This window comes from Heptranchias perlo, unplaced genomic scaffold (assembly GCF_035084215.1).
Source record: "Heptranchias perlo isolate sHepPer1 unplaced genomic scaffold, sHepPer1.hap1 HAP1_SCAFFOLD_289, whole genome shotgun sequence".
Lineage (NCBI taxonomy): Eukaryota > Metazoa > Chordata > Chondrichthyes > Hexanchiformes > Hexanchidae > Heptranchias > Heptranchias perlo.
Window position 1 is genome coordinate 1067 of NW_027139301.1, and position 15826 is coordinate 16892.

The window sequence follows — 15826 nt, forward strand, 5'->3', positions numbered from 1 at the left end:
GGCTGAGGGTGGGGGGACTCGGTTTGGGGTGAGGGAAGAGGGAGAGACAGGCTGAGGGTGGGGGGACTCGGTTTGGGGTGAGGGAAGAGGGGGAGACAGGCTGTGAGGGTTTCAAATCAGTAAAATAGGTCCTTGAAATGTGGCTCATTCCAGCAGACAGGTCTCCTGGTCAAACCAGTCCTGCCCTGGGCTGTCCCTGGATTAACATGAGAACGGACAGGTCCCTGAGGGAGACACATTGAGATTCAGTCTAATATCTCAAAGGCTGAAGCAGGGAGCTCCCCGGGGGTAGGGGATGGCCGTGTGTCTCGTCCCAAACCCTCCCCAGGGGCGGGGACAATCTCTCAGTCTGCCGGGGTCCTCCAGCCTGTCCTGGGTGTATTTCTCTCTCTGTCTCTCTCCCAACTTTTCTCTCTCTTTAGATTCTCTGGTTTGTAATCGGGATTTGTGTCTCAGTGTTGGTGCTGAGGGATTGTCGGTGTAACTGGGAGAGGGAGGGGGGAGAGAGGGGGAGTGGGAGGAGAGGAAGCTCTGGGCTCTTGCTGTGCCTTTTTTATCCCTTGCTTTTGTATTTTAATCAATTCCCTCTCTCTCCCTCCTCAGGAAACATTTCGATGAAATGCTGCAAGGAGATGATCCAGAAAGAGACATTTTGTGAGAAGGAGGAATACTGGGCCAAGAATCGTTCTCACCGCTGGGGACTGACTGACTGAGACCTTCACCGCAGCCTGGACCCGATGGGGGCCACGTGAGTAATGTCTGGGTTACTCTGGGGGATCACTGGGACATTCTGGGGACACTGGAGGATCACTGGGACATTATACAGGAGCTGACACTGAGACAAACACTGACCGTCTGACAGTGCAGCGCTCCCTCAGTACCGACCGTCCGACAGAATATCAGCATCTGTTCGATCCCAAATTCCTCCCTTCGTTCATTGCAAGTGCAACTTTTCAGAAATAACACAAAGTGGATCAAACTATTATTCAGAGGCTGACAATGTGACATATCTCGGGTCTTAATTGAAATTAAAAACTCTTTCAGGGAGCGTCCTGCAGCACCCAGAGGGCCCAAATGTGAAAACAGCCTCCAAATGTTTTCTGAGTTTGAAGTTTAATTTTTGAAAAGGTCACTGACAACTCAGAAAGAAATAGTGTTAATTCCGAAGCCATTTTGGGCCCCCATGTGAAATTGTATTGTAATGGAACCACACAGACACATGGGGAAGCTCGGGAGCAAACTGATTGGAATTTGAGATTTTAATCCCATATTCATTTGTGGCACAGCTCAGCTCAATTCAAACCCAGTGTCTGTACAAGGATCACGTGTCTCCTGACTGTACAGTCTGTGTGTGTGTGTGTGTGTGTGTGTGTCTCAGTCTCACTGGTCCCATAACATAACTTTAAAGCAGTAAAATTAACCCGAACCTGCTCCAAAGACAAAACCGATCCAGATCTTGAAGGTGTGATGATTTCCTCCTTCTCTCTGCTCTGTTGGTGGGAGGCTCATTTCCAGTCCCAGTTTTTTGTCTATTCCCCATGTCTGATGGGTTGGTTCCTGTGAACAGTTTGTCAGAGAGTGTTTCACTGCCTCAGGGTGTTTCCAGAGAGAGAGAGAGAGAAGCAGCTCCCATCCTGGTCTGAAGGACCCAGTCAATGAGAGATTTATAAAACAATCCAGCCCAGTGCAGTTAAACCTTGTCCCCCATTAATCCAAACACACCATATTGTGAGCAAAATTCAATATTTCACAGGGCCAGTGAGTCCCAGACACGGATTGTACCCACCTCCCTAAACTAAACTCAACTCCTTTAAAAAGTGTCTGTCAAAACACAGCCCGTTTCGGGACTGAACCCCTCAAATAACCGTTACACTCAACATTGCAATCTCTCAGTGAATCGTTCCCTTTTACCCACTGTGTGCTGTGCATGTACAGGAGCTGACACTGAGACACACACGGGCCGTACCGTACCTGAGTACTTTTCAATCAAGAGAAATTCAGAGAGACAACAGAGAGAGGGGCAGAGAGAGAGAAAAGGACAGAGAGAGAGGGGCGAGAGGCAGAGAGAGAGAGAGAAAAAGGCAGAGCGGGGAGAGAGTCAGAGAGAGAAAAACAGACAGTGCGAGAGGCAGAAGGAGAGAGGGGGATAGAGAGAGATAAAAAGAGAGAGAGGGGCAGAGAGTGTGGTAGAGAGGCAGAGAGTGGATTGGTCCTGCCTGGTGATTTACCCGATTCCCGCGAGCAGCCAGGCCTCTCTGGGCTGTTTAATGGCTTCTCACCAGCAAGGGAGGGCCCCCATCTCCCACCTCGCAATAAACTCTTTCACTCAGATGCTTCCTCTCACCCTCACACATTACCACTGTTGCAAGCCGCACACCCACAACTCATAGGTCACACACACTGGCAGCTATTCAACCATGACAGGCACATCACCCAAACACCCTGCAGGACCCTCACCGACACACGTCCCACTTTCTGGCAGGAGACCCCCTCACACTCTCTCTCCCCCTCGCTCTGTCTTTTTCTCTCACTCTCTGTTCCTCTATCTTTCTCTGCCTCTCTCCCCTCTCTGTCATTTTCTCTTGATCTCTCTGCCTCTCTCTCTGTTATTCTCTCTCTCTCCCCCCACTCTCTCTGTCTTTTTCTGTCTCTGCCTCTCTCTCTCTTTGCCTCTCTGTCCTTCTCTCTCTGTCCTTCTCTCTCTGTCCTTCTCTCTCTGTCCTTCTCTCTCTGTCCTTCTCTCTCTGTCCTTCTCTCTCTGTCCTTCTCTCTCTGTCCTTCTCTCTCTGTCCTTCTCTCTCTGTCCTTCTCTCTCTGTCCTTCTCTCTCTGTCCTTCTCTCTCTGTCCTTCTCTCTCTGTCCTTCTCTCTCTGTCCTTCTCTCTCTGTCCTTCTCTCTCTGTCCTTCTCTCTCTCTGTCCTTCTCTCTCTGTCCTTCTCTCTCTCTGTCCTTCTCTCTCTCTGTCCTTCTCTCTCTGTCCTTCTCTCTCTGTCCTTCTCTCTCTGTCCTTCTCTCTCTGTCCTTCTCTCTCTGTCCTTCTCTCTCTGTCCTTCTCTCTCTGTCCTTCTCTCTCTGTCCTTCTCTCTCTGTCCTTCTCTCTCTGTCCTTCTCTCTCTGTCCTTCTCTCTCTGTCCTTCTCTCTCTGTCCTTCTCTCTCTGTCCTTCTCTCTCTGTCCTTCTCTCTCTGTCCTTCTCTCTCTGTCCTTCTCTCTCTGTCCTTCTCTCTCTCTGTCCTTCTCTCTGTCCTTCTCTCTCTCTGTCCTTCTCTCTCTGTCCTTCTCTCTCTGTCCTTCTCTCTCTGTCCTTCTCTCTCTGTCCTTCTCTCTCTGTCCTTCTCTCTCTGTCCTTCTCTCTCTGTCCTTCTCTCTCTGTCCTTCTCTCTCTGTCCTTCTCTCTCTGTCCTTCTCTCTCTGTCCTTCTCTCTCTGTCCTTCTCTCTCTGTCCTTCTCTCTCTGTCCTTCTCTCTCTGTCCTTCTCTCTCTGTCCTTCTCTCTCTGTCCTTCTCTCTCTGTCCTTCTCTCTCTGTCCTTCTCTCTCTGTCCTTCTCTCTCTGTCCTTCTCTCTCTGTCCTTCTCTCTCTGTCCTTCTCTCTCTGTCCTTCTCTCTCTGTCCTTCTCTCTCTGTCCTTCTCTCTCTGTCCTTCTCTCTCTGTCCTTCTCTCTCTGTCCTTCTCTCTCTGTCCTTCTCTCTCTGTCCTTCTCTCTCTGTCCTTCTCTCTCTGTCCTTCTCTCTCTGTCCTTCTCTCTCTGTCCTTCTCTCTCTGTCCTTCTCTCTCTGTCCTTCTCTCTCTGTCCTTCTCTCTCTGTCCTTCTCTCTCTGTCCTTCTCTCTCTGTCCTTCTCTCTCTGTCCTTCTCTCTCTGTCCTTCTCTCTCTGTCCTTCTCTCTCTGTCCCTCTCTCTCTGTCCCTCTCTCTCTGTCCCTCTCTCTCTGTCCCTCTCTCTCTGTCCCTTTCTCTCTGTCCCTCTCTCTCTGTCCCTCTGCCTCTTTATCCCTCTGCCTCTTTATCCCTCTGCCTCTTTATCCCTCTCTCTGTCTCGCTCTCTCTGCCTCTCTCGCCCTGTCTTTGCCTTTTTCTCTGTCTCTCTCTCGTTCTCTTTCTATCTCTCTCCCCCTCGCTCTCTTTCTCTCTCTCTCTGTTTTCCTCACTACTTATCTGTCCCCCTCGCTGTCTCTCTGCCTATCTCCCACTCTCCCGCTGTGTTTTTCGCAGTCTCCCATGTGAAATTGTATTGTAATGGAACCACACAGACACATGGGGAAGCTCGGGAGCAAACTGATTGGAATTTGAGATTTTAATCCCATATTCATTTGTGGCACAGCTCAGCTCAATTCAAACCCAATGTCTGTGCAAGGGACACGTGTCTCCTGACTGTACAGTGTGTGTGTGTGTGTGTGTGTGTGTGTGTGTGTCTCACTGGTCCCATAACATAACTTTAAAGCAGTAAAATTAACCAGAACCTGCTCCAAAGACAAAACCGATCCAGATCTTGAAGGTGTGATGATTTCCTCCTTCTCTCTGCTCTGTTGGTGGGAGGCTCATTTCCAGTCCCAGGTATTTGTCTATTCCCCATGTCTGATGGGTTGGTTCGTGTGAACAGTTTGTCAGAGAGTGTTTCACTGCCTCAGGGTGTTTACAGAGAGAGAGAAGCAGCTCCCATCCTGGTCTGAAGGACCCAGTCAATGAGAGATTTATAAAACAATCCAGCCCAGTGGAGTTAAACCTTGTCCCCCATTAATCCAAACACACCATATTGTGAGCAAAATTCAATATTTCACAGGGCCAGTGAGTCCCAGACACGGATTGTACCCACCTCCCTAAACTAAACTCAACTCCTTACTGTAAAAAGTGTCTGTCAAAACACAGCCCGTTTAGGGACTGAACCCCTCAAATAACCGTTACACTCAACATTGCAATCTCTCAGTGAATCGTTCCCTTTTACCCACTGTGTGCTGTACATGAACAGGAGCTCACACTGAGACACACACGGGCCGTACAGTACCAGACAGGAGTGAATCGTTCCCTTTTACCCACTGTGTGCTGTACATGTACAGGAGCTGACACTGAGACACACACGGGCCGTACAGTACCAGACAGGAGTGAATCGTTCCCTTTTACCCACTCTGTGCTGTACACGTACAGTACAGTTGTGGTGGTGGTTGTTCTGGTGGCCCAAACGCAAAGGCCGCCGCTCTGGCCTCGCTCTGGGATCCCCGGCTGCACCCTGGCCTCACTCTGGGCTGACTGGGTGCACTCTGGGACCCCGGCATCACTCTGGGGTCACTGGGACATTCTGGGGTCACTGCGGGATCACTGGGGACACTCTGTCGGCCGCTTGCCGCCATCTGATAAGATGGCGGCGGCGGTGGCCATTTTTTCCAAGATGGTGGCCGTGCTTGCCGCCATTGCGCTGCCGCCATGTTTTCCAAGATGGCGGCCGTGCTTGCTGCCATTTTTTCCAAGATGGTGGCCGCGCCGGCCGCCATTTTGTCCAAGACGGACTCTGCACTTGCCTCCATTTTGTCCAAGCTGGCTTCATTTATTATATAAATAATTGAAAAGTTTAAAATGTAATATAAATAACTCAATATTTTAATTCATTAAATAAATAATGAATTGCTTATTTTATTATATCAATAATTTAATTGTTTTCAAGTGTTTAATTTATTAAATGAATACTTCAAATGTTTCATTTATTACAAAGAGAAGTCAATAGTTTAAATTATTCGATTGATTAATTTATTATGTAAATAACCAAGAGTTTAATTTATTGTATAAAAAATTCAATAGCTAAATTTATTATGTAAATAGTTCAATTGTTTAACATTATAAATAATTCAAGTGTTTAATTTTTATGTAAATTATTGAATTGTTTAATTTATTATATGAATAATTAAATTGATTAATATATTTGATCAATAATTCAGTAGTTTAATTATATAATAATTGAAGTGTATAATTTACGATGTAAATAGCTCCGTTGTTTAATTTATTGTATAAATAATTCAATTGGTGAATTTATTATACAAATAAACAAGTGTTTAATTTATTATATGAAGCATTCAAGTGTATAATTTATTACGTAAATACTTCATTTGTTTAATTTATTATTTAGATAATTCAACTGTTTCATTTATTATACAAATAATTCAATAGTTTAATTCATTATATAAATAATCAATTGTTTAATTTCTTACATAACTACGTCAGTTGTTAAATTAAACTATTGAATTATTTTCATAATAACTTAAGTATCCAAATAATTCAATAGTTTAATTTATTATATAATAATGCATGTCTAATTTATTATATAAAAAATCAATTCTTTAATTTATTATATAAATAATTCAAGTGTTAAATTTATTCTATGAAGAAACAATGGTTTAATTCATTATATAAATAATTCGTGTTTAATTTATTATATAAATAATTCAACAGCTTAATTTATTACATAAATCACACGTGTTAAATTTATTATATAAAGAGGTCGTGTTTAAATTATATAATTAATTCACAGGTTTAACTTATCATACAAAGATTCAAGTGTTTATTTAATCATATCAATAATCCATTATTTAATTTATTGAATGAAGACTTTCAAAACATTATTTATCATATAAATAATCAAGTGTTTCATTTATTATATAAATAATCAAGTGTTTCATTTATTATATACATACACATAATCAATTGTTTACTTTATTACATAAAGAAGTCTCGTCTTTAATTTATTATATAAATAATTCAACGAAATATTGAATTCTTTACATAATAAATTAAACAAAGGAATATTTATATAATGAATTAAACTATTGAATTGTTTACGTAATAAATTAAACAATTGATTATTTAATGAATTGAACGATTCAATTATTTAGAAAATAAATTAAACACTTGAATTATCTGCTTCCAATGTCTTTGTTTTCCGGCCTGATATTAAGATCATCAATGGCGGCTGCATCACCCAGCATGCAGCGCGGTACAGATTGTGCCCTATCTGAATCAGTGGAGCCCAGTGCGCAGGCGCAGTAGTGACTCATTACCGGTCAGTGTGTCCTGAGCATGCGCGGCCAGTCGAGGCTGCGGGAGGAGCGCGTTCGGTGCAGGTCAGAGGATCGGAGCAAGAGGATCAATAAACCCCGGGGCCCGGGTCCGGGCTCAGGCCCAGGCTCAGGCTTTACAAACCCCGAGTGCGGCCCCAGACCCGAATATAAAACAGTGAACATTATCCCCCCCTCACTACCCGCCGGGAAATGAAGGGGAAATGGGGATCGGTCAGGGAGCGTCTGTAAATGAAGGAGAAATGGTGATCGGTCAGGGAGCGTCTGTAAATGAAGGAGAAATGGGGATCGGTCAGGGAGCGTCTGTAAATGAAGGAGAAATGGAGGTCGGTCAGGGAGCGTCTGTAAATGAAGGAGAAATGGTGATCGGTCAGGGAGCGTCTGTAAATGAAGGAGGAATGGTGATCGGTCAGGGAGCGTCTGTAAATGAAGGAGAAATGGTGATCGGTCAGGGAGCGTCTGTAAATGAAGGAGAAATGGTGATCGGTCAGGGAGCGTCTGTAAATGAAGGAGAAATGGTGATCGGTCAGGGGGCGTCTGTAAATGAAGGAGAAATGGTGATCTCTATACCTTTCGTCATCCAGGGAGCTCTAGCTTTGGATGCTGTTCCTTTCCTCCTCGTGGGAATCTGTCTACTCTGTACCCAAACCAACTCCTCCTTGAAGGCCTCCCACTGTTCAATTACTGTTCTGCCTGCCAATTTTTGATACCAATCCACCTGGACAAGATCCCTTTTTAACTCACTGGAATTAGCCCTCCTCCAGTTAAGAATTTTCACATTTGACTGTCCCCTGTCCTTTTCCATAACTGTTCTAAACCAAATGAGATTATGATCACTGCTGCCCCACTGAAACATGCTCCACCTGCCCCACTTCATTCTCCACATCGAGCCCACTGCTGTACTCACACTCTCTCACACTCTTTCACACACTCACACTCTCTCACACTCACTCTCTCACACTCTCTCACACCCTTTCACTTATGGTTTAGGGCCACTGAAAGATGATGCGATGGGTTTGGATTTCAGCACAGGGAGGAGGGAGAGTGTGTGGGACGGGGATTTACAGCTTTGAGGAATGAGAGAGGAAATAATGTTCCATAGAAAGTAAAGTTATCTGATCTGAATTTCTATCCTGTAATTACAGTGATAACTTTTATAAACTCCTTTTACAGGGGAGGATTTGCAGAGGGAAACTCAAACCAAAGATCACGTCAAGATCTGACAGAGACACTCGATTCATCAGGACCTGAATATCATCGACCTTTGAATGTGGAAGGAGAAATGTTTGTCTGTTCTGTCTGTGGGAGATGATTTTAGACATCAGTGTGAGTGGAAAAGCACCGAGACACACACACACCTGAGTGAGAGTGTTCCAGTGCACTGACTGTGGAAAGAGCTTCAACCAGTTACACAGCCAGAAAAAACATCGCACCGTTCACAGCGGGGAGAAACCGTACACGTGTTCTGTGTGTGGACGAGGCTTCAACTGATCATCAACCTGGAGAGACACAAGGACACCCAGACCATGGAGAAACCGTGGAAATGTGGGGACTGTGGGAAGGGATTCAATTACCCATCCAGGCTGGAAATTCATCAACACAGTCACACTGGGGAGAGGCCGTTCACCTGCTCCGTGTGTGGGAAGGGATTCGCTCAGTCATCCGGCCTCCTGACACACCAGCGAGTTCACTCTGATGAGAGACCTTTTAAATGTTCTGACTGTGAGAAAAGGTTTCAATGCAAAAGGAACCTGCTGACACACCAATGTACCCACACTGGGGTGAGGCCGTTCACCTGCTCCGAGTGTGGGAAGGGATTCACTCAGTCATCCCTCCTCCTGAAACACCAGCGAGTTCACACTGGGGAGAGACCGTTCACCTGCTCCGTGTGTGGGAAGGGATTCACTCAGTCATCCCTCCTCCTGACACACCAGCGAGTTCACACTGGGGAGAGGCCGTTCACCTGCTCCGTGTGCGGGAAGGGATACACTCGGTCATCCACCCTGCTGACACACCAGCGACTTCACTCCGATGAGAGACCTTTTAAATGTTCTGACTGTGAGAAGAGGTTTCAAAGCAAAAGTAATCTGCTGTCACACCAACGCACTCACACTGGGGAGAGACCGTTCATCTGCTCTGTGTGTGGGAAGGGATTCACTTGGTCATCTGAGCTTCTGACACACCAGCGAGCTCACGCTGGGGAGAGGCCTTTTAAATGTTCTGACTGTGAGAAGAGGTTTAAAAGCAAAATTGAACTGCTGAGACACCAACGCACTCACACTGGGGAGAGACCGTTCATCTGCACCGTGTGTGGGAAGAGATTCACTCAGTCGTCCATCCTGCTGACACACCAGCGAGTTCACACTGGGGAGAGGCCGTTCACCTGCTCCTTGTGTGGGAAGAGATTCACTCGGTCATCCATCCTGCTGACACACCAGCGAGTTCACTCCGATGAGAGACCTTTTAAATGTTCTGACTGTGAGATGAGGTTTAAAAGCAAAATTAATCTGCTGATACACCAACGTACCCACACTGGGGAGAGGCCGTTCACCTGCTCCTTGTGTGGGAAGAGATTCACTCGGTCATCCATCCTGCTGACACACCAGCGAGTTCACTCTGATGAGAGATCTTTTAAGTGTTCTGACTGTAAGAAGAGGTTTAAAAGCAAAATTGAACTGCTGAGACACCAACGCACCCACACTGGGGAGAGGCCGTTCATCTGCACCGTGTGTGGGAAGAGATTCACTCAGTCATCCAACCTGCTGAAACACCAGCGAGTTCACACTGGGGAGAGGCCGTTCACTTGCACCTTGTGTGGGATGAGATTCACTCGGTCATTCATCCTGCTGAGACACCAGCAAGTTCACTCCGATGAGAGACCTTTTAAATGTTCTGTCTGTGAGAAGAGGTTTAAAAGCAAATTTAATCTGCTGATACACCAACGCACTCACACTGGGGAGAGGCCGTTCTCCTGCTCTGTGTATGGGAAGGGATTCGCTGGGTCATCCACCCTGCTGAAACACCAGCGAGTTCACACTGGGGAGAGGCCGTTCACCTGCTCCGTGTGTGGGAAGAGATTCACTCGGTCATCCAACCTGCTGAGACACCAGCGAGTTCACTCCGATGAGAGACCGTTTCAATGTTCTGACTGTGAGAAGAGGTATAAAAGCAAATTTAATCTGCTGACACACCAACGCACCCACACTGGGGAGAGGCCGTTCACCTGCTCAGTGTGTGGGAAGGGATTCGCTTGGTCATCCTCCCTGCTGAAACACCACCGAGTTCACACTGAGAGACCTTTAAATGTTCTGACTGTGGGAAGAGATTTAAAATCAGAAACGAACTGCTGAGACATCGACGCACTCACACTGGGGAGAGACTGTTCACCTGCTCCGTGTGTGGGAAGAGATTCACTCGATCATCCCACTTTCTGAAACATTAACTTGTTCACACTATTGAGTGACCTTTTAATGCAGTGACTGTGAGAAGAGCTTTAAAAGCAGAAATGAACTGCTGTCACATCATCGCATGCCCATTGGTTGAGAGACTGTTCACCTGCTCCGTGTGTGGGAAGGGATTCACTCAGTCATCACACGTGCTGAGACACCAGCGAGTTCACGAAATGAGCAGGTCCAACGAGCCGGTCTGTAACACAGGCCAATGACTCAGTGCAGCTCGTTACCCAGTCACTGGGCTCCGTTATAGCCTCTCCTGTCAGTAACACACAAAGAGAAATTGTAAATCTGAAACAGAAAGAGATAATGTATAACACTTCATATCAACCACCAGTTTTTCCCTCTTTCCGGCTTTTAAAACAATCTGTTTCACAGTTTGTCAAACCCGAAACAGCCTCTGGGATTTGCTGATTGAGAATTTCAGTGGAAATTGGGACCGTCATTAAGTATCGGAACAAATATCCCCGCTGAGGTTTCAGGATTGTTACTGGTTTATTTATATCAGTGAGTGACCAATTTTAAACTAGGTGAGGGTCTAAACCTAAGGTAAGAGCCTGGGATAGACAAGAGATTCTTCAATGTATCAAGTTAAATTACACTGATTCCACCAACACTGGACATCACATCCCTCAAACATTGTTACCTGTTACTGTATAAAACTGGTGAGGGTGGAAATGGGAAATAACTGAAAAAAACTTCATTGTATCAAAGTTAATTATGATCTTTATTATTATTCAAACATTCTACAGCCTATCCCTTAAAAAGGACCCAATATCAAACCAGTCCCCAGTCCTTGGGCCTGTGCCTATGTTGTGATTTGCACCCGCTTCTGACTGACTTGGTATCAGACGCACTCCCGTCAACAGTAAACGGATGGAGCCGGATCCATAAGAGAAAATGAGGACCGACCTCCGCGGTTCTCCCAGAGTGCGGGAGGCGGAGTAACAGCAGCAGACAGAGAGATCTCTCTAAACCAGCCGCTGCCGCCGGAGAGAAGCGAGTCCCGTTCCGAGCCGTGTCTGTCAGGCGCCCGCTGACCCTCTCTTCACTGAAGGGGACCGATTCAGCACCAACTCACACACCCACCATTGGATCATTGAATCACCTTCAACACCTGAATTACATCACCACTTAATCCTCTATACACGAGGAAATACAAACCTTGTCCACGCAACTTGCCCTCATAATGTAACCATTTTAGCCCCGGTATCATTCTGGTCTTTCTGCGCTGCACCTCCTGCAAGGCCAATATATCCTTCCTGAGGTCTGGTGCCCAGGACTGAATGCCGTACTCTAAATGTGGCCTTAGCAGAGTTTATAGAATTCTAACATAACTTCCACCCTTTTGAATTCCAGTTCCCTTGAGATAAAGGCCGATATTCCATTAGCCATTTTAATTATTTTTTGCACCTGTCTGCCAACTCTTCCTGATTTCCCGAAGTATCTCTGCTCACCCACAGTTCCTGGCTTCTCACCATTTTGAAAATACTCTGATTTATCTTGCTTCGGGCCAAAGTGGATGGTCTCACATTTCCCCAGATTGAAACTTTGAACAGTCTGGGGCTCTTTTGTATCGAAAAGAGAAAGCTGAGGCTGACCTGATACAGGACTTTAAGATTATGCAAGGGTTTGATAGGTCAGATGTAGATAAGGTGTTTGTACTGTTGGGAGTGGGGACGTCAGAACTTAGGGCCATGAATATAATAGTCATCAATAAATCCAATCTGGCATTCAAGAGAAACATATTTATCCAGAGAGGCGTTAGAATGTGCAGCTCGCCACCACAAGGAGTAGTTAAGGCGAATCGCATGGATGCATTTACAGGGAAGCTGGATAAACACATGGAGGAGAAAGGAATATTCGGGTTTGCTCATAGGGTGAGATGAAGAGGGGTTGGAGGAGGCTCGTCTGCAGCATAAACACTGGTATAGTCTAGTTGGGCCGAATTGCCTGTTTCTGTGATGTACATTCGATGTAATTCTATGTAAGCTCCATCTGACACAGTTTTACCAACTCACTGAATCTATCAATTTCCCTTTGTAACTTTATCCTCCCATCTACACTACTCACTGTGCACCCAAACTTGGTGTCGTCGACAAACCTGGATATACCGCTCTCTATTCCTTTATCTGCCTCATTTATACAGATCCCTGGGGGACACCACTAATCACATCCTGTCAATTTGAGTACATACCCATTAACCCTACTCTCTGTCTCCTACCTCCAAACCAACTCCCTCCCCATGTCAATGGGTTGCTTTGAATTCCACATGTTCTCATTTCTGTTAACAGTCTCTGATGCTAAACCTTAACGAATGCCTCTGGAAGTCAATATACACATAACCCCCATAGACACTCCATTATTTACCACGTTAGTTACATCTTCAAAAAGTTTTGTTAGACTTAACTTGCACTTTACAAATCCATGCTGGCTCTCTCTGATCAATTCATGTTTATCCAAGTGCTCAGTCATTCTTTCCCTAATAACAGATTCTGGTAACTTCCCCACAACAGACGTCAGACTAATCGGTCTATAATTTCCTGTTTTATCTCTCCTACCCTTCCTATATAATGGAATGACATTTGAGTTTTTTCAATCCATGGAATTATTCCTGAATCAAGAGAGTTTTGAACGATCATGACAAAAGCATATACAATTTCCTCACCTGTTCCCCTTAGTCCCCTGGGATGGTAAACATCAGGTCCTGGAGATTTGTTTATCTTTCGTCGAATTGTTTTCTCCAATACCATTATTTTACTTGCACTGAATCCCCTTGATTTATTTTCAGTTTTCCTCGTGTCTCTGGTACATTATCCTCATGCTTTTCTGTGAGTGTCAAAAAAGGCTGCTATTTCCTGATTTTTCAATTACAATATCACCTCCATTTGTCTTTAAGGGGCCCACATTACTCTTCGTCACCCTTCTTTCTCTTAATGTACGTGTAAAAACTTTGAAAGTTGTCCTTAATTTCACTCACAAGTTTTTCTCGTTTTCCCTCTTTGCACCTTTTACGTTTTTTCGTTTCAGCACCACAATAAACAACTCTTCACTGTGAAATTTACTCAATTAGTTCTTCAGTGTCAGAGCGAGAATTGTCCATCCCGAATTTATTTAAAGTAACAAACACAAGCACAAATATTCATTCGTCTATCAAAGCACTGATGGACACAGAAAGATAAACACAGCCTGAAACGCAGTCAGTATCGGGATTCACAGGGAAACGGGCAAGCGAAATCGACAAAGATCAAACAGTCTGAACCCCCAACAGAATGTGATGTGTAGCTGATAGATATTAATGAGAGGAGGTGGGCAACAGTACCATGACTTGGCACCGTGGCTTAGTTGGTTAAAGCGCTTGTTCAGTAAACAAGAGATCCTGGGTTCAACTCCCAGCAGTGCCTTTGTTTAATTCGTGGTGTTTAGTGAATCTTAGACGGAAAAACACACAGTGCGGTGTTTGTGTTTTGTTCAGGAGCCAACACAGAACTGATCGGGAAGTCTCTTCAAAAATGCCTTTTCATGAAACAGTCAGCCCTCTCATAGAATGTGTCAGTGACACGTTCTTGTTTCTGGGCTCATTGAGGTCGGGGGATAATTCTCGATTCGAGGGTCATACCCTGGAGAAGCCCTAATTTAACCCTAGACTTTTGATCTTGACGTGCGGTTCAAACTTTGCAAAGAGGAAAAATAAATCCCCAAATCACTCCACCTGAATCTCAAGCGCTTTCGGAAGAAGTTCAGTTCAAACAATCAGGACTTTAAAGGCACCTCAATGAGCTGCACTTTCATTGAATGAGCTTTGCTTACAATTACATTCGACCTTGAAACCGCTCTGGGTTTTCATCTCACTGAAGCAGAGTGTGGCCGCTCTGTATCTGTGAGCATGTCGGTGACGAGGTTCGCTTTGATATTGGTCGCTCTCAATTTTTAAGATCTCGTCAAGTTCAGGGAAAAGAAACCGAGAATCGAATTGTCCCTGTAAGTGATGAATTGAAGGGATTGGTGCTCCAAGCAGATCTGGAAAATGCGCAGTGCGGTCTCTCAGGAATTCCAAATCCACTCTCTCGCCACTCGGCGATCATATTAACTGAGCTTTACTCTGGCCCAGTGACACCGCGCTGAAATCGAGTATTTCTCTGGCACGTTTCTCTTAACTTCACAGTTGCTGGTTTAAGAGTGAAGACCGGCTCGTTGGATTTTCACTCCTGCAAGTTTCAACCATTCATTTTGGAAAAGTAAACTGACAGTAGACAGCTGTTATATTGGTCACTGCAGCCTCAAGGTTTAGCTCAGTGAATTACTGGTTTCGCAGGTGACCTCTTCACTTGTCTTGATGGTGCTATTGGTTAGATTGATTCGAGCCCTTATTTTATTTTTCCTCAGGATTCATTGCCTCAATGTTCCAGGGTTTCAATGTGTGTTTTGTCTGCAAGAAAATGTACCGTGATCATTGCCGGCTGAGCAGAGCTGATATTCCACCATTTACCCTGTGGACTAAAAAAAACCTTGTGATCGGAGAGCAGGCACATGAAACTTATAAAGGAATGGAACATTGGCTTCACGGAAATCACAATTCATCTTGACAGACAAGATCCTGAAAGGCGAATTCGCTGTGACATGGAGATTTCTGTAGTGAGCGAGACCAGACTGTTTCTATGTTCAGAGAATAAATGGCGCACGCTTTATGTTGGAAAAGCAAAACGGTGGGGATTTTTGTCATAGCCCGATGCCTTTCGTGTTGTATCAACTGTCCCTCGTTGCGTTACTTTCATCTTGATCGCATAACCAGTTCGGGCGTTCTTGTGATAAATGGCGACAATTGCCTGCTTTGATAAATTTAACAACGGCTGCACCAGATTCCTGGCGTCAAAAACACTGAACTTTTAACCCCACTCTTAAGATACAGTCTGTAAAATAATGAAATTTCATCACATGCAAAGCACAAAAATCAAAGATTCCAACCACTCGCTGTGTAAAGAAGTTTTTACTCATGTCACCTTTGGTTCTTTTACCAATCACCTTAAATCTATGCCCTTTGGTTCATGTCCCTTCCGCCAATGGGAACAGTTTCACTCTATCTACTCTGTCTGGGCCCTTCATGATTTTGAATATCTCCATCAAATCTCCTCTCAGCCTTCTCAGTTCCAAGGTGAACAATCCCAGCGTCTTCAGTCTATCCATGTAATTTAAGTCCCTCATCCCTGGAATCATTCTAGTAAATCTCCTCTGCACCCTCTCAAGGCCTTCACATCCTTCCAAAAGTGCACTGCCCAGAACTGGACACAGTATTCCATTTGTGGCCGAAATAGTG

General features: G+C 45.0%; 1 protein-coding gene and 1 non-coding gene across 3 annotated transcripts; both read left to right on the top strand.

Moving 5' to 3' along the window:
• Nucleotides 1-588: 588 nt before the first annotated feature.
• Nucleotides 589-15479, top strand: LOC137310895 (zinc finger protein 585A-like). Of its 2 annotated transcripts, XR_010960214.1 has the most exons (3): nucleotides 589-748; nucleotides 8234-11042; nucleotides 14899-15479. XR_010960214.1 is itself a non-coding variant. In XM_067978446.1 (2 exons), exon 2 carries the CDS (start codon nucleotides 8587-8589, stop codon nucleotides 10408-10410), a length of 1824 nt encoding a protein of 607 aa, XP_067834547.1. In that variant the 5' UTR covers nucleotides 589-748; nucleotides 8234-8586; the 3' UTR covers nucleotides 10411-15479. The 2 variants fall into 2 exon arrangements, 1 of the variants encoding a protein (XP_067834547.1); XM_067978446.1 differs by having other exon boundaries at nucleotides 8234-15479.
• trnat-agu (transfer RNA threonine (anticodon AGU)) lies at nucleotides 13843-13916 on the top strand. Its single transcript has one exon. It is a non-coding gene; the product is annotated as a tRNA-Thr (tRNA).
• Nucleotides 15480-15826: the final 347 nt, after the last annotated feature.

Excerpts from the sequence above, each read along its gene's own strand:
- LOC137310895 (XM_067978446.1), top strand. The coding sequence starts at position 8,587 with ATGGAGAAACCGTGGAAATGTGGGGACTGTGGGAAGGGATTCAATTAC.